This window comes from Protopterus annectens, chromosome 1.part1 (assembly GCF_019279795.1).
Source record: "Protopterus annectens isolate FY-2018-M chromosome 1.part1, PAN1.0, whole genome shotgun sequence".
NCBI classification, from domain to species: domain Eukaryota; kingdom Metazoa; phylum Chordata; order Ceratodontiformes; family Protopteridae; genus Protopterus; species Protopterus annectens.
In genome coordinates this window covers 1,808,674,173-1,808,699,398 of record NC_056726.1, presented here as the reverse complement: position 1 = coordinate 1,808,699,398, position 25,226 = coordinate 1,808,674,173, and the positions used below count along the sequence as shown (strand labels likewise).

The window sequence follows — 25,226 nt, the reverse complement described above, 5'->3', positions numbered from 1 at the left end:
CGTAACACCTACAACACATACCTCAAACAACAGGTGTGTCACACAATCACAGCCCCTAAGGCAAAACACTATGCCAGAGACATTAGTAATAGGTGACTCTATAGTCAGACACACCGACGTTCCATTTACCAGGCTGAATAAGGAGAGGGTAACGGTGAGCTGCCTATCGGGAGCTAGGATCCGCCACATTACACACGCACTCAGGTCACTCCAAAGCAAGTACAAGTATGATGCAGTCATTGTCCATGCTGGTGTGAATGACCTGAGATGTACCTCCCTGGACTACATGAAAAGAGACATTGAGGAGCTCTCCGATTATGTAGCCCAGACTGGTATGACCCTGACCCTGAGCAGCATCCTGCCTTCACCAAGAATGATGCCTCAGTACAAAGACAAAATGATCAGTTTTAACAATTGGCTTAATCACTGGTGTCATTCTAGGGGATCCAATGTCTGTCAGCCTGGGATGACATGCTGGACAAGCAGCGTTGCCAAGGGATGGCTTGCACCTGTCACCACTGGGCTTCCAGATACTGGCCAAGGCTCTTGCCACCCCCATAGTGCCTTTTTTAGGCAATGCTCAAAAGACAAATCAACCTCCGTAAGAAACAAAAATGGAAAAAAATTAAGGGTAATGCTGCTCAACGCCAGAAGTCTAAATCTCAAGATGCAGGCACTCGAAGCACTTCTCAGTATGGAGAACATCGATGTCTGTGCAGTAACTGAAACCTGGTTCAAGGCTCCTGAGAGCACTCCTGCGCTACCAGGCTATACCTCATATCATGCTTTTCGGCCTCAAGTTCCAGGCCGAACCACAAAGGGAGGGGGAGTGTCCATTTTCATAAAGGACACCTACACCTCTCGATTGGTGGCTACCCATGAAGCATCAGAAACCATACAAGTTTTACTCACCATAGGCAAAACTGCCATACAACTGGTCGCATGTTATAGAACACCCTCCCAATCCCAGGAATCCCATCAAGCATTCCTGAAAACACTGGAGGATATGAATGTCACACCAAACACCATCATATTGGGTGACTTCAACTACCCCAACATAGACTGGGCCCACTATTCTAGCCCTAACACCCTAGCCCAAAGATTCCTGGAATTCATTAACTCAAATGCTATGGAGCAACTGGTCACTTCTCCTACGAGGAGAGATAATATAAGATTACAGTGAAAAATTTTTCAAAAGCTGACTTTACACTCCTTAAGTCAGAAATGATATCCTTTAAGCCTACTGGGTTAATGGAAACCACATCCCAAAATGCTGAATCCTACACAACAGCCTTCTACGGACATCTCCAAGAATGCATGGATCAAGCAATCCCAACTAAAACCAAGACCCTCTCCACCAAGGGAAAACGCCCGGTTTGGTGGACCCCAGCTATAAACAAACTGTACAACAAAAGAAGGAAGCTACTGCAGGACAAAGCCGAATCCCACAAGGGAAAGGCTTCCCTGATCAGCACAAGTAAAAAACTACGTTCTCTCATAAAAACATCTAAAGCCAAATTTGAGAGAAAGATTGCCAAGGATACCAAAGACAATCACAAGGCCTTCTTCAATTATGTCAGAACCTTGGGAGGAAATTCTCAGATATGCTCTGAGTTGGTACACAACGACAAAAAATTCACTGACTCTACCGACATTGCCAATATTCTGGCAGATATGTTCAGTGCAAATTTCTCCCCTCCCTCACCCCCTAAAGATGAAGTAATTATCCCTGCTGAATGTAACCTACCTGTCATCTCAGACATACAGGTGAAATCAGCACTCAACAAAGCAAAAAACACAGCATCTATGGGACCCGATGGTATCCCTGGTTGCGTGTTACGTGAACTTCAAGATGAACTAAACCCGCACCTAAAAATGCTATTCAGTCTTAGCCTCACTACAGGATATGGACCTGAACACTGGCGCACAGCAACAGTGGTCCCACTCCACAAAGGGGGAAATTCTACTGACCCTGGTAACTACCGCCCCATAAGTCTGACCAGCCAGGTCTGCAAGGCTATGGAAAGAATAATCATGGAACTCATAAATGGTGATATTGGAGATCTGCAGACCCTTGATCCCACCCAGTTCGGTTTTGTAAAAGGCAGATCCTGCCTCTTAAACCTGGTTGACTTCTTCGAGACAGTCACTAGTGCCATCGACGAGGGCAAGGCTGTCCACACTGCCTACTTGGACTTGGCTAAAGCCTTTGACACGATACCACACTCTGGCATCATAGACAAGCTCAGCAGCCTAAATGTAAATCCATATGTCACAAGATGGGTAGCAAACTGGCTTAAAAACAGAACCCATAAGGTCAAAATTGCTGGAGCCATGTCAGACTCAAAACCAGTCACTAGTGGTGTCTCACAGGGCTCAGTCTTGGGACCACTCTTATTTGGCATTTACTTCTCGGATGTGAAAGCAAATATAGGAGGATTACGGCTGACAAAGTTTGCAAACTGGGTGCCATAGTTGATTCACCTGCTGACACACACATCCTACAGAAAGGTCTCACTGAAACGGACAACTGGTGCCGGAATCATGGCCTCAAACTTAACGCCAAAAAATGTATAGTCATCCCCTTTGGGAAAAACAAAGTACCCACAAATTATCACATAGACAATAACCCACTGATTACAGAAGAAGTAATCAGAGACCTGGGGACTCAAGTCGATAGTGACCTCTCCTTTGACAACCATGTTGCCAAAGTGGTCAGAAAGACATTCTACCTTGCCCATCTCATCATGAAGGGATTCTCATCCAGATCAAAGGAGGTCATTGTACCTCTATATTCCTCCCTTGTCAGGCCCATGATTGAATATAATGCTCCATTTGGGATGTATCTCACCCGGCACATGCAACAACTGGAAAGACCCCAGAAGTACCTCACCAAGAGGATCATGGGTCTCAAACATGTGCCTTATCCAGCTAGATTAAAGAAACTCCAGCTCTACTCAGTAGCATACCGCCTGCTCAGAGGTGATTTGTGCCTAACATATAGGGCCATGTCCAACCATGAACTGATGGACATGCTCCATCTCAAAAAATCCAGATCCACCAGAACCACGCGAGCTAAAGATTTCAACCTCTGCACAAATATGAATAAAACATGCTGGAGGGATAGATTCATAACACAGAGGTTACCCATACTCTGGAACAAAATCCCAGTTCATGTGAGACAGAGCCCTTCATTGGCACTGTTCAAGAAAAATCTCGATGCATGGATGGGAGATCGTAAGTTTACCCCGGGAGTCATCTCAGTGTCACTACTAGACAGAGGTATAGTTTACTAAATAATGGGGTCCCACATGTGTCACTACTAGAGAGGCGCAACTATATAATACGGGGTGGCGTAAGCCACATCATTGTTGGCTAGGCTTGTAAATGCCCCAGGGCAGATAGCCAAGTACACTATTATGAAACTATAAGACTGCCCTCTTTCTGATGGTATCATCAACTTTTTTATACCTTCTGCTGTGCTGAGAAAACAGACATGGAATTCTAGTGGCCAGGTAGCTTCATGAAAGTAAGTCATATATGTATGTGCAAGAACATTATGCTACATTCGAGGGAGAGGTGTATTCAACTCCTGTTTTTTTCTTGTGTTTAGCCTATCTACCAAAGTGGATCTGTGCCTGTTTGTATTGTCATCCAGCTCTTACTTAGTGTTTGGTGCAGAACCATAGCTAGGTTACCTGGCACCCTGTACAGTTCCCTGAACTGCCACTTCCCCCAACTGTAAGTTGAGAACCAAAAAAAAAGTCCTTTCCTCTCTGATTTAAGAAAAAAAAGGTCTTTTCTGAGTAAAAAGGGTACTCATTGAGTTGAAGACCCCTCCACCCAAAAAGCTGTTGCCATTTGAAAGGTGTTGCAGCAACTTGCTCCAAATGTATCAAGCAGCTTGCTGCAGCCAGGGCTTTATACCTGACCTCAAATACAGTATTAACATTAATTTCTGAATGTCGGTACTGCACTGACTGCCTGAATGACATCTGCGAATCATGTCTCCTAACATTTTACACCCAGAGCAGCTGCCCTCCCCACCCCCCAGCTGCACCAATTGTTTTTGTGCCGCACATTTATTTTTTATTTTATTTTATTTATTTTACATTTGTTAACTGGGAAAATCCAGCTGGAAGAGGTCCATTTTCAGTGGATGCCCGGGGAGAAAAGCTCCACAATTAACATATAGTAAGTAGTTAATGCAATGAGAAATATACAAAATGAAAAGACAGCAGATTACTTACATGCAGAGACATTCAATAATTTATTCTCAATAGTTTACAGGCTTTGCAGGATTGAAATATTGTTAGATTAACATTTACAAATAGGTAGAATACACATGACTACAAGTGCTATTTTTAACTAGCAGTACATACAGTTTAAGACAGTTTACACTTCTAGTAAGTGTAGACTGAAAGAAGTACAAAGCACCAGTGTGGCTTATTATAATAAGTATGTATATCTATTTGAGTAAAATAGCGTACATTCTAGTTGGAGTTGTTTGGAGGAGGAGAAGAAAAGGTATAGTGATTGTCAAGTGATACATGGGCAAACCCAAGTTGTCCTGAGATGTGATTTGAGTAGTCTTTTGAAGTTTGTGTTTGTTTTTGCGGAGGTTATATTAGTGGGGAGATTGTTCCATTTTTTTGGCTATGATGTGGGAATATAGGGCTGTAACTGCAGTATTTCAGCAGTTGTAATACTGAGGAGAAGTTTATTGGATGAGCGGAGAGGGCAACTAAAGAGTGGGAGGTTAATAGCTTCTTTAGGGCTGGAGTTTTTTCTGGGTAGTTTCTGATGGTAAAGGCGCAAGTGAGCTGTTGGTAAGTTAGGAAGTGAGGAAATTCAAGCCATTGAATTTCTTTTAGTACTTGGCAATGATGGGTTGTAAAGGGAGAGTTGATGGCAAATTTGGCAATTTTATTATAGCATGACTCTAACTTGTCCAGATCTGCTTTTCTAGTATGGGTTAAGATTGGTGCAGCATAAGTAAGTGTTGATAAGAGGTGAGTTTGAGCTAGGTGATTCTTGCTTTATCCGTGAGATAGTTTTTGTGCCTGTAAATGGTTCCCATTTTTTTATGAACTTTCTGGATGGTTTGTGCTATGTGTAGATCGAAAGATAGGTTGTTTATTTCAACTCCTAGGAGTTTTGTGGGGGTGGATGGAGAGATGATAGTGCCATTCCTAGATGAGATAGAGAAAGTAGAAGGGGTAGTTTTCATTCTATTAGGCGTGAACAGGAGAAGTTTGGTTTTATTGGGGTTGAGAATGGGTTGGATGTCAGTGATCCAAATTTCAATAGCAGAGAATGATTCTTGGGCTAGTTGTTGTAGGGGGTTGACAGATGGGGCTGTGCAGATGAGTGTAGAGTCATCTGCATACTGAATTAGTGAGGCTTGCTTGGAGGAGGTGTATAGATTGTAAAAATAGAGAAGAGTAGTGGGCCTAATATTGAGCCTTGTGGTACTCCTGTGGAGTTAGGGAGAGGAGGAGATAGTCCATTTTGCCATTGTACAAATTGTTGTCTGTCTGATAAGTAGTGTTTTAACCAGGAGAAGTAAAGGATAGAGAGTGAAGAGCATCCAATAGTTTAGGGTGTGATACCATGTCAAATGCTTTACAGAAGTCTAAAAAGGTAGCAGATACGTAGTTGTTGTTTGTATGATGATTAACCTGATTGATGAAGGAGAGAAGGGCAGTAGTTGTGCTATGGTGAGGGCGGAGTCCATGTTGGGTGGAGGAGGGAAGATTGTTAGTATTCAAGAATTGCATGACTTGCGAGTGTATGCATTTCTCTAGGAGCTAAGGGGGAAATAATAGCTATAGTCATAAGATTTACCACCTTTGTGAAGAGGTAGAATGTAGGATATTTTCCATAGTTGTGGTATGTAAGCTTCCTGAATGGACCTGTTTATTAGGATTGATACTGAACATGATAGGGAGTCAGCTGCTTTGTGTCTTTCGGCTTTTCCCTGTTAGGGGTCGCCACAGCGGAACTCCGGTCCGCTAATGATTGGCAGTAGATTTTTTACGTGCCGAGTTTGCCAGCCCTGACGCACAACCTTCAACGAAGGTACACCCATTCACGCATGTCTCCACACAGAAGACGCTCTAGCTGAGAATCAAACGGCACGTCTTGCTGTGACAACGCTACCGCAGCACCACCACCGATTTTTAGGAAATTTGCAGGTATACCATCTGCTGCAAGTGTGGTGGGTTTTAGTTTGAGGAGGAGCTTTTTAATTTTAGATGTAGGGACAGGTGAGAGAGAAAATGATGGTTGGTTGGTAGAGCTGCGGGGAGGGTTCCCAGCAGTTGTGGATGGTGAGTTATTAGTGTTCGTTAGTTGGTTGGACAGAGTTTGAATTGAGTTTATGAAATGACAGTTACACTAGGAAGCTATATCTTTGCTGTTAGTATTGGGGGAGTTAGGGGTGGGAGTAGCAATTGTGCCAGGTTTTAGTGGGGTGTTGATACTATGCCAACATTTTTGGGGATTTTTTGAGTGTTGGTTTTGGAGACCTAGGAAGTAGTTTTGTTTGTCTAGTTTAGTTTGTTTTTTAGCTAGATTCCTAAGTTATTTATAATTGTGTTTGGTATGATCAGAGTTTTCTTGTTTCCATTGCTTCCAGGCCTTGTCTCTGTTTTTTAGTAGGGCTCTTGTGTCCCTACTTAACCATGGAGCATAGTTTGCTTTGTTTTTTATCTTTCTTATTGGTGCAATGGAATTTAAAACTGAGATAAATATATTAAAATAGTCTACCGCCTGATCTAGGTGTACGATTCTTAGAGGCTGCCAGTTATCTTGCTTTAGAATGTTGTTTAGGTTGTCTGGGGTTAAGTTACAATCATCCCTGATGTGTCTGTAGGTTATGGGTTTATGAGTATTGGTTCGTTTTCTTAGGAGGAAGGTGGGGAGATGGTCACTGAGAACATCAGGTAAGCATCCAGTCTGATAGTGATGTTTGGGGCTATTCACTAGTGTCCAATCAATAATGGTTTGTTTTGGGGTTTTTTTTTGTCTATTCTGGTGGGCTCTTGAATTATTTGGGTGAAGCCATAGAGGTTAATTTGGTTAGTGGGGTTGCTGGAGTTCCAAGCTTGCCAGTCAGTATTGAGGTTGCCTAATACAATTGTTTCTTGAGGGGAGTTATGATTCAGGCATTGAAGGATTTCTTCCTTGGAGAGTTATTTCCAGGAGGAATGTAGCAGCAAAGGATGTTAATTTTTTTATCATTGTTTATTGGTAGGATAGAGCCTATGGTTTTGACGTTTTGAAATGTTGGCAGAGTTGTATGAAATGGCTGGAGGTTTATTTTGTTTTTGAATAGAATTGCGACTCCACCACCTTTCCTATTTGTTCTATCTAGCATTAAGATGTTGTAACCTGGTGGTAGAATTTCATCATTAGGGATATGTGGTTTCAGCCAGGACTCGGTAATGGTTAGAATGTCAGGAGATTAGTGAGTAATAAAAGCATGTAGATCCTGGAGTTTATTGGAAGTACTTCTAGTATTGATGTTAATGATTAGTAGATCAGAGTGAGCCCTATTGGGGAGGTCAGTGAAGGAGGGCCCTGGGTTTGGGTGTGTGTCATCAGCGATAAGGAGTATTTTGCTGAGTTTGAATATGTGTTTGATAGCATAGGTTAGATTTGAGGGGGATACATAGACTGCTTTCTTATTGATAGTTGTAGATAGGTGGGTGTTAGGAGTGTGTAGCATAATACTAATGATATTCTGGAGACCTATCTCACCTTCATTCTTACATATCTCGGCTGATTACAAAGCTCAAAGTCTCTAAGTTGGCTCGTGGCAAGGTAGGTATCCCATAATGCACTAGTAACAATACCCAGATCTCGTTTGCCGCTCTACGAGTTCAGAAGCATTCTCTTTCTTGGCCGTGGCTAAGTTGGAATATTTTTTTCTTCAAATATTTATAGTGATCTTTTTTACTGTAAAGTTAGTCTAGTATTAATAGCTTGCTGTTGTTGACTTGCGAGTAGTTAGTGTGTTTCTGAAGTTTTATTGCAAATTGTTCTTGCTAATTGTTGGCCATTGCTTCCGCAGGCCTTCCTTAGTGGTATCCCTTCATTTTCAGTTGTGCTAGTTTTGTTAATCTTTCTCAAGTATAGGTCCAGTTTTTAATTAGAGGACCGATTTTTGATTTTTCTGTTGTTTATTCTCTATCTCGCCTACCCCTCTGTTCAGGGGTAGGTCCATTTAAGTTAGAGGACCTAGTCCTCTATTGTCTTCTTCCTTGTGTGTTGTTTCTTCAGCAAGGCTAAGCCCGTTTAAGTTAGAGGACCTAGTCCTCTGTTGCCTTTCTCCCTTGTGTGTTGTTTTTTGAGCAGGGCTAGGCTCGTTTAAGTTAGAGGACCTTGTCCTCTCTTCTTATTGTCTGCCTACGATTATACTCTGTTGTCATTGTTGTGGTAGTTATGTCTAAAAAACTAAAGACCATAAACCTTTGGGTTTTAAGGAATGCCTAAAATGTTCACAAAAAATATCCCTGACTGACGGGCATAATATTTGTGTTTATTGTTTGGGAGCCATACATCTACCAGGAGTCATGTATTTTTTGCCATTATTTTAGTTCCCGGGTTCTCCAGGAAAGGAAGAACAAACTGATTTTGAAAGGTCTCCTTAAACCTCCCTTTGAGGAGGATTTGGCTAGTTCTTCCTCTTCTCACTCCAGGTCTCCCTTTTCAAAAAAAGAGAAGGTTAAGTCAGTGAAAAGGCAGTCTCCTACACTGACTCACAAATCAGGACCTCCAGAGAAAGTTGCCAAAGTTGACAAACCTTCTACCTATTCAGCTCCTCTGCCTTCGGAGCCGGTTGAGGTTATTGATATAGACTTTCGAGTTTTGGCCCCATGTTTTTTTGAGCCTATAGCTGAATCCATACCTCGGAGCCGGTCAGGAGACTTACTACCAGTATCCCACGACACTTAGAGCTTCAATTTTGCAGAGATCTCGATCCCCTACCTTGTCTTCCAGATCCTCTAGGAGTCTTTCTGAGGAGGATGTCGAGAGGGTGGTGCTTAGACTTTTGAAGTTATCGGCGTTAGCAAATTTGTTGTTGGCTCCAACCCAATCGGTTCCAGAGCCGTCTAAGGCTGTATTACCTGCTTCTGTTCCTCCTCCGAGCCATGCCGGTCTTTCGGAGCCAGATCTATCGGTGCCGTTTGTTGTGGAACCATCAGTTGCGTAGCACCTCAAGTGGCTTTCTCAGAGCCATGTTCCGCTCCAACACCTTTGGTGCCGTTCTTGGTGTCTAGGAGCCGAAGCTCACTAGTCGGCCCCGATGGAGACGCTCAGACCCAAACTTCTTTTGTTCTGAGCCTACCTCTTGGTGCGTCAGCTTGGCTGAGCTCAGATCCTACATCTGTCTCAGAGCCAATTGCTCTGGAGCTGGGGGCTACTTCTGCTTCTTCAGAACTGGTGGTGTCCTCAGAGCCAGGGAGATCTGCCTTCGAGATGATGAGGAGCATGTTGTCTAGATCTTCAGCTCTACACAAGGGTACTGAAGTTCTTCCCCTCAAGTTCCGACCTCTGTCTCAGCACCATCCCTCTCATGACTGTCGAGACCCACAACCTCAGGAGCCCCCCTTGGGTGGCCCCCAGTCTTCTGAGACCTCCCCAGAATACCCTTCTGAGGAGCCTCCTTGGAAGAAAACTTGCAAGAAGAAGAAGCATGTAGACTCCCCTGATGAGTCCATCACCTCTGACACTGACCTAGAGGAGTCAGAAGGATCCCCTAGGTCATCCTCTGATGATATCTCCTTCATAGATATCTTAGAGAGCCTGAAACAGAGAGGTGGCTGGCCCACCATCACCCCTTCTGATGAGGAGTCAGTGTATCTGAAGGCTTTCGGGTCTCAACCTTCAGCTTCTTGGGTGTCTCCACCTTTTGATGAGCTGTTAGAGTTGGAGAGTCGAAAGGTGTGGGAAACTCCTGACTGCATGGAACCAGTCCATAGAAGGCCGAACAAATTCATTTCAGCTCCTAAGGAAAAAGAGTTTCTGACCAAAAGTGTGCCTGTAGATGCCATGGTGGTGGCAACAACCACAAAGAAGGAACTATCAGAGACTTCCTCATCTGTCCACCCACTGAACAGAGAGTCTTAAATGATGGACAGATACGGGAAGCGTATTTTTTCTTCAGCGGCTTTTACACTCAGATTGCTGAATTGCCTCATCCATTTCACTAGGCTTCAAAGAGATCTTCTAAAAGAGCTGGGAGATGCTCTCCAAGGTACTTTAACTGAAGGAGTCCCCGAGAAGGTTACTGTTCAGTTGTCCACCTCAAACTCTATTGTTAACTCCTCCATGAGACTGATATCTTACGCAGCAGATGGAGCAAGCAGGGCAGTGGGTTCAGGAGTTTCCCTTAGGAGACACTCCTGGATGCACTTCTGTAACTTTGTGGAGCCCTTCAAATCTACATTTACCAATGCCCCCTTTAATGGTTCCTCTGTTTGAACCAAATGTAAAAGGCACACTCACCATATGCGAGCAGGAAGGGTAGACTCTGTCTACCGTGGGAGTACGTTTTTCCGTCAAAGAGGGGGAAAAATGTGGTTCAAGAAATCTCAGAGATTTTTCCCAGACACACAAGGTGATTCCTTCTCCAGAGGCAGAGGAGGAGGAAATAGTGGTAGACATCACCCTAGAGGTGGGGGGGTCCACAAAACCAGGGTGACCGTGATTCTTTTCATGGACGTCCCTATCAGTGCTACTGAAGTGAGGCCCAGCTGCACTTCTCTGGAGCAAGTCGGGGGTCGCTTTTCTTTGTACCCAGACACCTGGCATGACATCACACAAGACAAGTGAGTACAAAGTATAATTTCCAGAGGATACTTCATACCCTTCTCTTTTCCACCTCATCTAACCAGGAGAATCCCAGATGTTCCACCCAGTCACAGGGATCAAGCAACTATAAAGTTTCTGCAAAAAAGAGTCATCCAAACCATCCCCACAAACCAGATAGGATTTGGAACTTACACCAGATTTTATTTAGTGCCTAAACGAACAGGGGACTGGAGACCCAGCTTGGATCTCAGCAAGTTAAATGAATCAGTGAAGAAGTCCAATTTCTGAATGGTAGCACTGCAGTCTATACACCCTCTGTTATGGAAAGACAATTGGATGTGCTCCATAGACCTCCAAGATGTGTATTACCACATAAAAATGGACAGAGCATCAAGGAGTCATTTACGCTTCCAGCTGGGAGCCAGTCATTACCAATTTCATGCTCTGCCCTTTGGTCTCACCACAGCCCCTAGGGTGTTCACCAAATGCATGGTGGTAGTAACGGCTCACTTGAGATGACCTGGATTCCAAGTGTTTCCGTACCTGAATGACTGCCACCACCAGGCACCTACTTCTACAAGCCAGGGATTCAACCATCTGAATCTGTACTCAGCTAGGCATTACTATAAATTAGGAAAAGTCTTTCTTGTCACCCTCTCAATATGTGACTTTTAAAGGCGCAGAAATAGACACAGTCGCAATGATGGCTGCTTCCCCAGCACAAGATCAAAGCGAAGACAGTGCTCAAACTACTGGGAACCATGGCCTTTACTATAACTCTAGTTTCATTAGCCAGACTACATATGAGAATTCTACAATGGCTACTGTTTTCCCAGTGGTCTCTTCAGCAACCGCCTCTGTCTCATCCCATTTTTAATAACAGAATCTTGCAAAAAGCACCTTCGTTGGTGGATCCAGTCCAATCAACTAACGAAAGGGAGACCTTTCATTCCTCGCCAACCCATTGCTACTGTGACCACAGATGCCTCCCAGATAGGGTGGGGGAGGCATTATCTAGGAAGAACAGTCCAAGGCACATGGCAAGAACACAAGGCTCACTTGCATATCAGTGTTCTAGAGATGAGAGCAGTGCTACTAGCGTTGCAAGCACTTCATGATTTTCTTCCTCTAAGGACAATAGCAATCCAATCAGACAATATGTCAGTGGTATGGTATATAAACAAACAAGAGGGAACCAGATCCTTCCCCCCTATGTTGAGAGGCTCTAAGTGTTTCGCAGTGGGTGAAATCTTCCCAACACTTTCTAGCTACAATGCGTATCCCGGGAAGAACCAATGTGATAGCCAACAAGCTTAGCAGGGCAATCTTGATGCCTCACGAGTGGTCTCTGAATCAGAAAGTCGCGGAACAGATTTTCTGCAAATGGGGACAGCCTTACTGTGATCTGTTTGCCCCCTCAATGAACACCAAATGTAGCAGCTACCTCACCTTTATCCCCCCCCCCCGGGGAGACACCGAGAGACTCACTTTCCACAATTGGCCCTCGGGACTTCTTTATGCTTTTTCTCCCTTTCCGCTAATATCGAAAGTTATCCATAAAGCAAAGACTTTGGGAAGCAGAATGATTCTCATCACTCCTTACTGGCCTCGTCAGATTTGGTTCACCTTTCCCAGGCCTCACCTTATGGACGATCCATGGACTCTGGATCCAGTCCTAGACCTTCTGACACATATGTTAGGCGTTAGGCATGTTCCATCCCTGTCTCCACACTCTCAAATTAACTGCATAGCTGCTCCACTTCCATCCCTGGTCAGGCTTCATGATTTCTCCCCTGTGGTTACACATATCCTGACATCATCTCATAAACCTTCTACAAGAAAACTGTATGCTAGCAAATGGAAAAGAGTTTCTCTTTGTGCACAAGCTAGGAGCATAGATCCATACAAAGCTTCCATTCCCTTAGTATTAGCATTTCTAACCAAACCTTTTCATCAGGGATCAGCTGCTGCTACAATCAAAGTTGAATTAGCAGCTATCTCCAGTTTTCATTTGGGGTAACATGAACCTAATCTTATGGCTCACAAATTGTGTAAATCATTTTTAAAAGGCACTACCTTACTAAGGCCTCCTTTTCAAGACCCTATATCTCCCTGGGATTTAAATTTTGTTCTTTCAAAACTTATCTCACCACTTTTTGAACCTTCACATACGTGTGATTTAAAGTTTCTTTCATGGAAGACCATTTTTCTGGTAGCCATTACGTCCGCCAGAAGAGTGTCAGAGCTGCAAGTACTCTCAGTCAAACCTCCTTACTTGATATTCCATACAGACAGTTTCCCTTTGCACTAACCCTTTCTTCATCCCCAAGAGGTGTTCACACTCAAATATTAATCAAACTACTGAACTGCCAGTCTTTTTTCCAAATCATACAAACAAAGCAGAATATAAGTTTCATCATCTTAATCTACACAGACAGTTAAGGTTCTATCTACATAGAACCAAAGAGTTTAGGAGATCAGACCAATTATTTATATCTTTTTCAGAGACAAGAAAAGGAATGCCAGTCTCCAAGCTAACGTTATCAAACTGGATTTCAATTTGCATATCTTTTATTTACTCTTCTAATGGCAAAGAACTCCCATTTAAAATTAAAGCTCATTCCACCAGATCTATATCCACATCTGCCACTTTTCAAGCCAGAATTCCAATGGACAGTATATGTGCAGCAGCAACTTGGGCTACCCCTCATACCTTTATTACTCATTAGAAATTGGACTTGGCCTCCAGGGGTAGAGCCTCCTTTGGTTCCAAAGTTCTTAGGACTATGTTCCCATGAGCCACCCGAGAAAAAGGTGCTAGGGAAGCTGTCCCATATGTAAGAATGAAGGCGAGATAGGACTACAGAACATAAAGAAGTTATGTAGTCACCGTAATGTTCCATGTTTGTAGTCCATCTCGCCCTTCATTCTTATGAACCCACCCACCTACCCCCGTCCATGTATCCTTGGAGGATCTGGAGACAAGATAATGTCTGTCTTCCTTAGAGTTGGAGACCTTTCATCCTTGTTTTTCCTTGTGGAAATACTTTTATATCACTATTATAGACAGCAGCAAACAAGATCTGGAGATTGTTACTAGTCCATTATGGGATACCTACCTCACCATGAGCCAACTTAGAGACTTTGAGCTTTGTAATCAACCGAGTCAGAGCCGAGGATCGGCGAGATAGACTACAAACATGTAACGTAATGGTGACTACATAACTTTTTTTAAATAGTGTTGGCTAGACTGTAAACTATATATATAGAAGTTGGTGTGTTTTACAGTATGTGTTGTGTGGAATGAGATGCTGTCTAGGGGTAAGCTAGTTTGTATGGATGTAATGTAGGACAGGGAAGTGAGAGCTAGTAGGAGCAAGGGTAACAGGATTTGCATTGTAGTTTATCTTGGAAAGGTTTAAGTAGTGTTTGTTGTGAGGTGGAGGTGGGGGTGTGGTGTGTGAATTCTAACATGGGTGTGGGGTTTAAGTAGGAGGTACTGAGAAGTAGGTAGGACGGATGATTGGTGTGGGGTTTAAGTAGGAGGTACTGAAAAGTAGGTAGGACAGATAATTGGAGCAGGAAGTATGCCAGGTGACTATGGAGAAGTATAAGTTTAAGAGTAGTGGAGGTGGGTGAGAATTGGGGGTAGGGAAGGGGAGCGGAGTGAGCCTGTGACTAGTTTTGTCATTATTCACTTCATCTTTCATCTTTTATAACTTCACTCAGATTCCAAGTAATATTTTTTTGAAATCAAGTTGCAGAGGTAGGGTGCAGTGAGAGTAATCACTTTATTATAGATACCTTGGTGATTAGTGAGTAAAAAAATGATGATATCATGCACCATTTTTTGGCATAATATTTAGTGTTGTAACCATGTATCCTTGTTTTTCATCAGTTTCACACTATATAGGAATATATCCATCTGCAGTTCTCACCGGCTAATAGGGATTCTCATATCCTTATGCTCATTTGTGCTGAATACAGACCTCTGCAGTATTGTCATAGGATCATAGGAAGTTACTAGGCTGTTTGCCCTGAGGTCCTTACAAGCCTCGCCAAAAATGTACCCCATGTTCCAACAAGTCAGCACCCTATGCCACTGTCCAGCAGGGACACAGGTGGAATCCCAGGGGTGTATTTTCTGTTCCCCATCCAGTTATCTAGGTTGCACTTAAAATGGTTTAATGAGGTACTCTGCTTTACATGGAGAGGGAGTCTATTCCACAAAAGGGGTAGTTTCTGAGACACAAATCTGTCCCACCAACAAGACCTGTTGATGTCACAGACCAGGTTGAGGTTGCATGTGCAGATTACTCGAGTGGAGCTTGACTTGCAGATATGCAGCAGTCCCATCAGGGCAGGGTCCGATATTGTTTTGTAGGCCAGAGTTCACCTCTGAGGAGTCTGTAGGAGACTGAGAAGAGGGACAGGGCTTTTAGCCTGTCTGTGTAGGGTATATGTTTGAGGCCCTGGATTTTCTGGCTGAGGAACCTCTGTGGTCTGTCCAGCTGCTGTATGTGCTTTGTGACGTACGTGCTGAAAGGGGCATTGTACTCAATAATGGGTCTTATAAGGGAAGAATACAGGGATGTTATGCCTACCTTGTCCCTGGATGAGATGCCATTACTAATGAGGTGGGCCATGTAGAAAGCTTTATGTACAACAAAGGCAATATGGTGGTCAAAAGTCAGTTTGCTATCAACCTGGGTGCCCAAGTCCCTCACAACTGATTGCATACTTAGCACCTTATTATCAATGTGATAATTTGTGGGGATGTCACTCTCCCCAAAAAGGATGATGATGAGTTTTTTGGCATTCAGTTTGAGGGCATGTTTCTGGCACCAGCCATTCATTTGGTTTGGGTGAGACCCTCTTGGAGGATGTCCACATCACTAGGGGAATTGAAGACAGCACTCTGCTTGCAGCCATCTGCAAACTTGGTCAGCCATAGCCCACTAGATTTGGCCTGCACCTCCAAGAAGTATATCCCAAACAGCAGAGGCCCCAAGAGTGATCCCTGGAGTACACCTCTTGTTATGGGTCATGTCATTGGTCTCATAGTAAACTATATTCTGCATCATTTTGTCACTGTCAGGATTTTAAGCTTCCGTTTCTCATTGGCGGTATCTCACTATCGTAATGAAGTCGGTGGTGTTTCTGCTATTGTGTATACAAAGTTTTTGCTAATTAGCTGTTCAGATTACTTTCCAAGAACCATTGTCTAGGTTTTCAATGCCTCCAGGCTGAAACGTATGCTGTCATTCCTTGATGCAGTGTGTCTCACCTTGTAATTCAGAGTTGGGTAATCCCTATCTTCCTCTTTCTTAAAACAGTCCATCAGTACAGCTGTATTGTTGAATGATTGGAAAGTCAGTCTAGCACTCATATTAGCTGTTAGATTTTAAAGCTCAACAAATATTTTCTGTTCATATTTTCTTTTGCTAAAGACAGCATTGCTAGCATTCCTAGCTCTGAAGTTTTTACTTAAAAAGTAATAAAATCACACAGTGGTGTTATAAGAACAAGTAAAATTGGACTAGTTCCTATCTTCTTTGCAGAAACATCAGTCCAAATCTGGGAGTTGGTTATTTGCATGTGCTTTGTATCAAAGTTTATTGCATAGAAACACCACTGTCCAGGTTTGCAGCTCCAAAAGCTGGAAATCTGATAAGTTTTCAATTTTATGCAAATCACTAGTATGTCTTATAAAAAAACAATAGGATATGTATGCAGGGAGTTTTGCCTCCACCCTCTCACACACACTCTCCCGATGTGGGGACTGCACCACCCACACCCCTATATTATTCTAACTCTAAGGTCACCATTGCTTCAAGGTAATGGTAAGTAACTTTGATAGCTAAAATCACAATATCAACTCTTCTTATTGTAGGGATTGTATTATATGACAGCAGTATAAAGATTCACATCTCTGGTGGCTCAGGTAGTTACAATATCAAGCAGCTGAGTTCATACAGGTGCCATTTCATCACTTGGCTTTATGATACTGAATGACTTGTGGCCATCAGTTGCCAAATATCTCTGGTGGTGGTCATTGTCCAGGTGGAGCTGAATATCTTAGCTTATACCTTGATTTACACCACAAAGTCTGCTACTGGAGTTCTGTATAATTTAGGGAACTGTTCAGAATGTTTACCAGACATAAGACGTTGCAGAAAGTGACCTTTTTGCTGCTAAGGAGAATGCAGCCCTGCACAGATACTGCTCCATTCAATAGGGCATAGCAGAAGTAGGCTGCATGCATGTATTTTGTGGACTGTGGGTGATATCCTTATTTTCTTCCATTCCTTTTAATGGTTCACCTGCTACTGGAATTATGATCAGAAGGGATGCAGTAAAACTTTCCAATATGTGCAGTTTAAAGCTAGCTGCAAAAGATAGTCTGACATTCAAAATGCTTTCTTCCTACCCAGTCAGTCATTTTGCAGACATCTGTTTAATTTGGTCTTCAATTAGTGTACTATGAAGGCTCATGTTTTGGTCCTTTCTTGGTGTACATTAATTTAATAGATGGCAAGGCTGTGACTCAGCAGCACCTTTTCAAGCTGCTTTCATAGGAGCATTTTCATCTTAGATCCCCTATGAGGAGGATGTCTCCTCCACTTAGGCTGAGCTTCATGAGAAACAAACAGTCATATCTGTTTACAGTGTATTTGGGAGAATCAAAATTGCTTGATAACAGATTTGCTTGAATGAATAGACAGAAACACATTTCTTTCTTATGTGAATATTTTCTTTCATGCTGGTTAAAGAGCCAGATGCTGTTATGCAATAAATTCTGCATTATGTACATAGGTTTACAGGAGAATAATAAGCCCCCTCACACCTCCAGACTTCATTATTCTTACTGTGAGATTTATCTGTTTTGGTTTTGGCATGAGCACAAAATGTGTTGTTGTGTATGTTTGCATTTTTGCTATTTCTTTGAGTTGCAGCAATCATAGGTTAAGAGTATTTAAATCTGTGCGTGGAGAACACAGCCTCCTACACAAGGAAACAATGGGGGCTTGCACCTTTTGAAAATGAGTTTCAAGTTTGCTTCCTTTTTAGTTTTTATTCCAAACAGACTATGTTAGTGTTTTCGTCATTGTGCTGACAGTTTTTTCAGTTTCAAGTATTCCTTTAGATTACACATTCAGGCATTTGGTGAGTGTCTGCCTTTTTACCTGGATTCTGGTCATAAAAGGTCATTGTACCAGTTTACTTACCTAGTTAAAAATGTAAATAAATAAATCCAATTGTGTTTCATATAGTTATGATTCCTACAAACACAGTGTATTTATCATTTCTGCATTTTGAGCCATTGTCTTTTAAAACTTTTGCTGTGTTAGGTGATCTTTATGGTAGCTATCAGAGCTTATCACATTTCTGAATTGCAAGATGTAATGTGGTAAGAGGTGTAGCCCATCTTTTACATTGTCTGGATGAATAATCATTTTCTGTCCTAAGTTATAGCTACATTTTCATTTAACCAGTCATTCATCTTTAGGTCTTGTTCCTGAAACACAGAATAGGACAGACCAAGTTCTGTATACCTAGCAAGTTTCCTTGCAGATGCATTTCTACATAAGCTGTCTCGATTGCTGCTGTTATTATTATTATTATTATTATTATTTATTTTTGCCAAGTGCTTTATTGATTATGTATGACCTAAGCCAGTGATGGCAAACCTATGACGTACTCAGTGCTAAAAGTCTAAATCTCAAGATGCACTCGCTCGAAGCTCTCCTCAAAATGGCGAATGTTGACATCAGCGCTGTAACAGAGACCTGGTTTAAAGAGGCAGAAAGCACCCCTGTGCTCCCAGGCTACAACTCATTCCATACCTTGCGGCCCCAGAATACATCCAGAAGCTTTAAAGGCAGTGGTGTCTCCATATTCTTAAAGGATGCGCACACCTCTAGACTGGTAGCCCAGCATAACGTATCAGAGATACTTCAGGTGCAGCTAACATTGAGTAAGACAGTGATTCAGGTCATAGCCTGCTACAGAACCCCAAACATGTCCCTAGACTCTCACTCCAAGTTCCTGAGCCTGGAATCTATCAAGGTCCAACCCAATACTCTCATACTGGGTGACTTCAACTACCCTTCCATCAACTGGGAAAACTATTCAAGTACTAACGCTTTCTGGAATTTATCTGTTCCAGTGTCCTGGACCAGCTCATTCTGACCCCTACTAGATGAAGCAACATCCTCGACCTGGTTATCAGCAACATGGGAGACTGTTGTTCCACACCTATATTCAGTTCCTCCCTGGTTAAATCCGACCACAAATTGATCACCATGGAAATCTCCATCTCTCCCCCCCCCCCCCCGCTAAGATGACTACCCTGTAAAACTTCTCTAGAGCCAACTTTGGGCTTCTAAAAACAGAGGTGGCTAACTTCTCGGCACCAATGCCAATGGAAAATAGCTGCATGACTGCCGAATCATACACCAATGCACTGTACGTGCACGTAGACAAATGCATGGACGTTGCCATACCTAATAGAACTAAGACGTTCTCCTCCAATAAAAGAAAGCCAGTCTGGTGGTCTGCAGCCATCAATAAACTCTACAACAGAAGGAGGAAACCGTTGCAAAAAATGAAGTCTCAAGACTGGAAAACCTCCCTTATCAGTCTCAACAAAAAGCTGAGATCCCTTATCAAATCCTCTAAAGCCAGCTATGAAGGCAGAATTGCGGCTGACACCAAAAACAACCACAAAGCCTTCTATAGCTATATCAAAAACCTCCAAGGTAATACCCAGATTTGCCCTGAGTTATTGCACAATGGCACCTCCTATACTGAGCCAACAGATATAGCCAACATACTGGCCGACAGATTCAGTGCCAACTTTACCCCCCCCAGGGCCCTATCACAGTACCAGATGAAATCCTGGTACCCCCCATTTCTGCAACACAGGTAAAAGCTACATTGTCCAAAGCCAAGAATACAGCATCCATGGGACCTGATAATATCCATGGCTGCATCCTACATGAGCTACAAAACAAACTGACACCACATTTGTGTGCCCTGTTCGATCACAGCCTTACCTCAGGCTATGCCCCTAACGAATGACGCACTGCTACAGTGATCCCGCTCCATAAAGGGGAGCAACTACAGACCCTGGGAACTATTGTCCCATTAGCCTGATGAGTCTGGTATGCAAAGCTATGGAGCTCATCATCATGGACCTTCTTAACAAATATATAGGCAATCTCCAAACTCTTAACCCAGCACAGTTTGGCTTTGTCAAGGGGAGATTCTGCCTGCTGAACCTTGTTGACTTCTTTGAGGCAGTCACCAAGGCTGTGGATGAGGGTAAGGCAGTGCATACAGCCTACCTCGACCTGGCCAAGGCTTTTGATACCATTCCCCACTCAGGTATCATTGATAAACTCACGAAACTAGGCATCAATCCTTAACATTACTAGGTGGGTTGCAAATTGGCTTACAGACAGGAGGTACAGAGTGAAAGTTGCAGATTCCAAGTCAGACTGTCAACTAGTCCTGAGTGGAGTCCCACCAGGCTCGGTCCCGGGCCCTCTCCTGTTTGGTATCTATTTCTCAGAAGTCTAGGCCAACACAGAAGGACTCTGGCTGACCATGTTCACTGATGACTGCAAGCTAGGAGTCATTTTCAACTCCCTAAGTGATGCAGACATCCTACAAAAGGGCCTCTCTGAGACCAATGACTGGTATTGGAATCATGGCCTGAAGTTAATGCCAAAAAATGCATTATCATCGCCTTTGGAAAAACTCAGTTCCCACGAATTACCACATTGGTGGGAGCCCACTGAACACTGAAGGGGCCATAAAAGGTTTGAGCACCCAAGTCAACAGCCACCTCACCTTCGACCACCACATTGCCACTGTGGTCAGAAAGTCCTTCTACGTGGCACATCTTATAACCAAAGGTTTCACATCCAGGAAGAAAGAGGTCATCATCCCTCTCTACTCATCCCTCATTAGACCAATCATCGAATATAATGCTCCATTTGGCATGTGCCTGACCAGACACCTTCAAGAGCTGGAGAGGCCACAAATGTACCTCACAAAAAGGATCCTATGCCTTAAACACATGTCCTACATGGACAGACTCAAGAAACTTCATCTGTTCTCAGTCTCTTATCATCTACTTAGAGGTGATCTCTGCTTGACTTACAAAGCCATGTCTGACCCAGTCCTACTAGAAATGCTACACCTAAAGAAATCCCAATCCCCCCATGCCACACGCTCCAGAGATCACAACCTCATTACCAGAATTAGCAGAACATGCTGGAGGGACAGGTTCATCTCCCAAAGACTGCCCATACTCTGGAATAAGCTTCCCATTCATGTCAAGCAGAGGACCTCGCTGGTCCTCTCCAAGAGAAATCTTGACAAGTGGATGGGTAACAGAAGGTTCACTCCAGGGATCACTCCAGTTGCCCTACTGGATAGGGGCACTGTGAACTAACATCGGGTGGCTCGGTGGCAGGGCAATATTTTTAGGCTAGGCTTGTAAAGGCTCCAGGGCCATTAGCCTAGCCTAGTACACACCTGTGAACCTATGAGAGGTGACACATCAGCATTCACCAACATTGAGTTACCAAAGAAACTAAATCAACAAAAATAGAAGAAATATGTGACCTTGCACTTCTCTATTAAAACTCTGCAACAAAAAACTCATTAATTGATGTTAATCAAATCAAATGCAGTGTTTTCCGTATTTTTTTCAGTTCAATTCAAAACTAGTATTAAAAGTAGGATATTTTTTGGTGCATTATTTTAAGCCCAGTTATCAGTACGTATATCATTTTCTCTATTGTAAGTCACAGATTTTTCTTTTACTTTTATAATACATAGCAGCATATATGATTAGACTGTATTTTTTTAAATAAATGAATATGTAAAGAATTACTTCTCTTTTGTTTTGGGGGGATGGTGACATGCCAGCAGAGTCGAGATAGGCATTTTCTGAATTTTTGACACGCCGAGCCCAAAAGGTTCTCCATCACTGACCTAAACTGTCTTCTTCAACAAAGTGTTTATAGAGTAGATGTCTACATTATGACATTAAAGTTGCTAGAGCACCATATGTCATCGTCCATTACTTAGTATGGTAGCATGCTCTTGAATGTAACTGGGCATGTGCAACCATTGCTGATGTGAAAATGCAGTCTTGTTGAATGAGTCACTGCAAGGGTTACACCTTTTTACCTGAGCTGCAGTGACCTCAGATAGGATTATTTTAAATGTTGTGGTACAGAAGGTAAATGCCTCTACATGGGTTTTGTTGGTGAGCCCCTCCCCCATATAGGTATGTAATGGTTTATAATGATTTTAGACTTCCTGTGAGGGTGTTTATCCCTGAATGAAATGTCAGATGTATTCTGTAGAGAGATGCTGACAAAGCCAGACAGAAAGTAAGAAAGGGACTAGTGTGTGTGACAGAATAGGAGGATGTAATCTGAAACTAATCATGCTTTGCAGAAAATGACAATTTGAGATAGCTCCTGGATATATTTTGTCCTTTAGCATGTATCAACAGAAAGCTACAATCCATTATTTGTTCCTGGTTTATATCTGTTTTATGTTAATATGTGTTCTTTGACAACCTGCTCAGTGTGAAATAATTTGAAAAAAGAGACCTTTGACTCAAAAAAAAAAAAGAAAAAAAAAGTTAAAAACAGAAGGGGGACCCTCATTCCAGTCAATACAATCCTTTCTATGTTGGAGTCCCCAGTCACTGATATTCGTAGAATACCACTCTTCAAGCTATTTATCTTAATATTTCATCACTGTTGAATGCTGGTCTATCATCAGCCCCTTTTTCTCAGTTTTCTACATGGGGTTATGGCATGACATGAACTGCTGCCACCTCTCTTGATTCATTGCTACCCTCCTACCTTCCTTGAGAATCGTGCCTGATTGTCATAGGTCTTCTCCCAGGCTGTCCATCCATCTTTATGCAAGATGTCCTTTTTTCTTCTTGCCTTCTTCCTGTCTTTCACAAATTCTCTTCACCACATCTTCTGTTTTCTTTCAGATATGCCCAAACCACCATAATCTGTTCACTTGACATTCTCTCCAACTACAGCTACTTTGGTTTCTGCTCTGATGTCATAATTTCTTCTTCTTTGGTCCCATAGTGTGCATTCTACCAACCTGTCTCAGGCACTTCATCTCTGTCACTTCTAGCTTTTTCAACTGATCTGTGATCACTGCCAAGGTTTCTGTACCATACAGAAGTACTGGTCACATCACTATTTTGTACACCTTACTTTTCAGCTCCTTTGGCATTCTTTTGTCAGACACTACCCCTCACACTCTGTAACAGTTGTATGCAGCTCCGCTGAGTCTGGGTTTGACTTCCTCTTTCAGACTTCCCTTCTCCTCAACCACTTCTCCCACATACTTGAAGCTGCTGACCTGTTCTATTTTCCTTTCCATCTCACTTTTCAACTTCTTCTGATTTTCCCCTTTTGCTGCTTTGACAACTGCCTTGTCTCTGCTCACTTGGATTCCATGTGCCTTCAGTTCTGTATTCCATTCCTCCCATCATTTGCTGTAGGTCTTGCTTAAAGTCTGTAATGCAACATCTTCTGCATGCAGCAGCTTTGTTGAGCAGTCCTCTTCAACATGTTTGTGTAACGGGCTTCAAGCTGAGCCATGATGCATACTCACTTCCACTGGGAGTCTGAATGCTGCTTGTACTTGTGTCATTGGGTCCTTTTACATAGGCTGCACTAATTCTGCCAATGTTTCCAGGACTGCCAACTATCGCAGGCCTGTCCAAATCAGCTTTCTTGGGAACTTGTCGTAAGCTTTCTCTAAGAATCATACTGCCTAGTTGGACTCCTTCCACATTTCTAGCTCCTTCTTAACTATCTGTCTCACTGCAAACATTGGGTTGGTTGTACTACATCCTTTTCTGAATCCAGACTGTTCAGCTCCCATCTTACTTACTAATATTTTGTGTATTGGCTTATCAAGCAGTCCCTCTAGCACTTTCATTCTTTTTTTTAATTTGCCCATTCATTTTATCATATTCAGTAAGATGGGGTCATGTTGGCAAATGAGCAGCTTAGACATGCCAAGCTGCAAGTCAGTGCTAAAACACTAAAAAGGAACTGTCACAGGTGATATTTCTTTTTGAGGTGTACAAATTAGAGTGCTGTGACAACAGAAGGAACTGCAGCATGATAAATACACAACTGCATCAAAACATACGTATTTAATGGAGCTTTAAGTTAACCTGTAAACACCTACTATAAAATTATTTTTCTTCTTTCCAGCACACCTGAAGTCAAAGGGTCATCTTCATCATGTGAGGAAAAGAAGAAAGCTAGATTGTGAGGCACAGTCTGCAGAACAGGATAGCAGTACAACACCATCAGGTTGTGCTACAGACTCCTCAAAGAAATTGGAAGACAATCACACAAAAACAGAAGCTTCCTGCCCGGTATGAACAAGAATGCTGATGAGAGTGTTGTCATCTTTGTGGCCTGCTAATAAACATTCTTCCACTGTTCTGTTATCAACAATAGAGCATGACCTGAATAAGGATAGCCATCCAGGGAACACATGTTTCATCATTTGGGGAGTTACCTAATATTTATCAGTTCTTGTATTCCTTGCTGGACAGAGGGTTGTGCTCCTTTGTATAAGTTAGACACAGCAGTTTGTCAAAGACCTTGGTGCAGTTATAGATGTCGGCTCAATAGTTGCCTTCCCCTTGAGCTTCCTGCAGACTCAGGATAAATAAGCAAGAAGTTATGAAATAGTTACAAGAGTTCTACAAGTCCATCATATTTTGCATGGCTCTGAGAAGAGTTTTGCAGAAGTGCAGGCTATTTTGGGTGGTCAGTTTGTCTGAAGTTTGTTTAACTAATAGTTCATGACTTGTTTTAAAACTTCTCTAGAAATATTTGTGACAGACCTCTGTGGGCTATAATGCTGAATGTTAAGGCCATTAAACCTCAGAAATGTGGGTGTGTTACTTTCGTATTCTTAAATAAATTGTTGGTATTTTTAAGTGATTGTGTATCACTGTCTTCTGTTTTTTTTAATTAAAAGGGTGTGTGGCTGCTGTTATTATTATTATTTTCATCTGCAGTGTAGTTCATGAATATTAGCCAGATATCAAGCTGTAGCTGTCACATTATGACACTGTTTTGTCTAGCAACATGCTTTGCATCACATCATCAATGAACAGATTGCTAAAAGATGAACTGTACTGTATGAGTTCAGAAACAGTGAAAATCTACGGATGCAGGATGCTAGCTGGTTGTCAGATGCATGAACATTCTTCATCACTTCTTCTTCTGCTGACCAGATTGTCAGCTGTGTAAGCTCAACAGAAGTCACTTTTGGCAGCTGGTTTGACAGCTTAGAATATTTATGGCTGACATTAA

General features: G+C 42.6%; 1 protein-coding gene across 1 annotated transcript in view; it reads left to right on the top strand.

The window, feature by feature from the left end:
* The window catches only part of TRIT1 (tRNA isopentenyltransferase 1), a 1,178,366-nt gene extending 1,153,519 nt beyond the window's left edge, over positions 1-24,847 (top strand). The window contains exon 12 of the mRNA XM_044084772.1: positions 24,108-24,847. Coding sequence (XP_043940707.1) covers positions 24,108-24,280 — 173 coding nt within the window. The 3' untranslated portion in view covers positions 24,281-24,847. The remainder of the gene's footprint in view (positions 1-24,107) is intronic.
* The last annotated feature ends 379 nt before the right edge of the window (positions 24,848-25,226 follow it).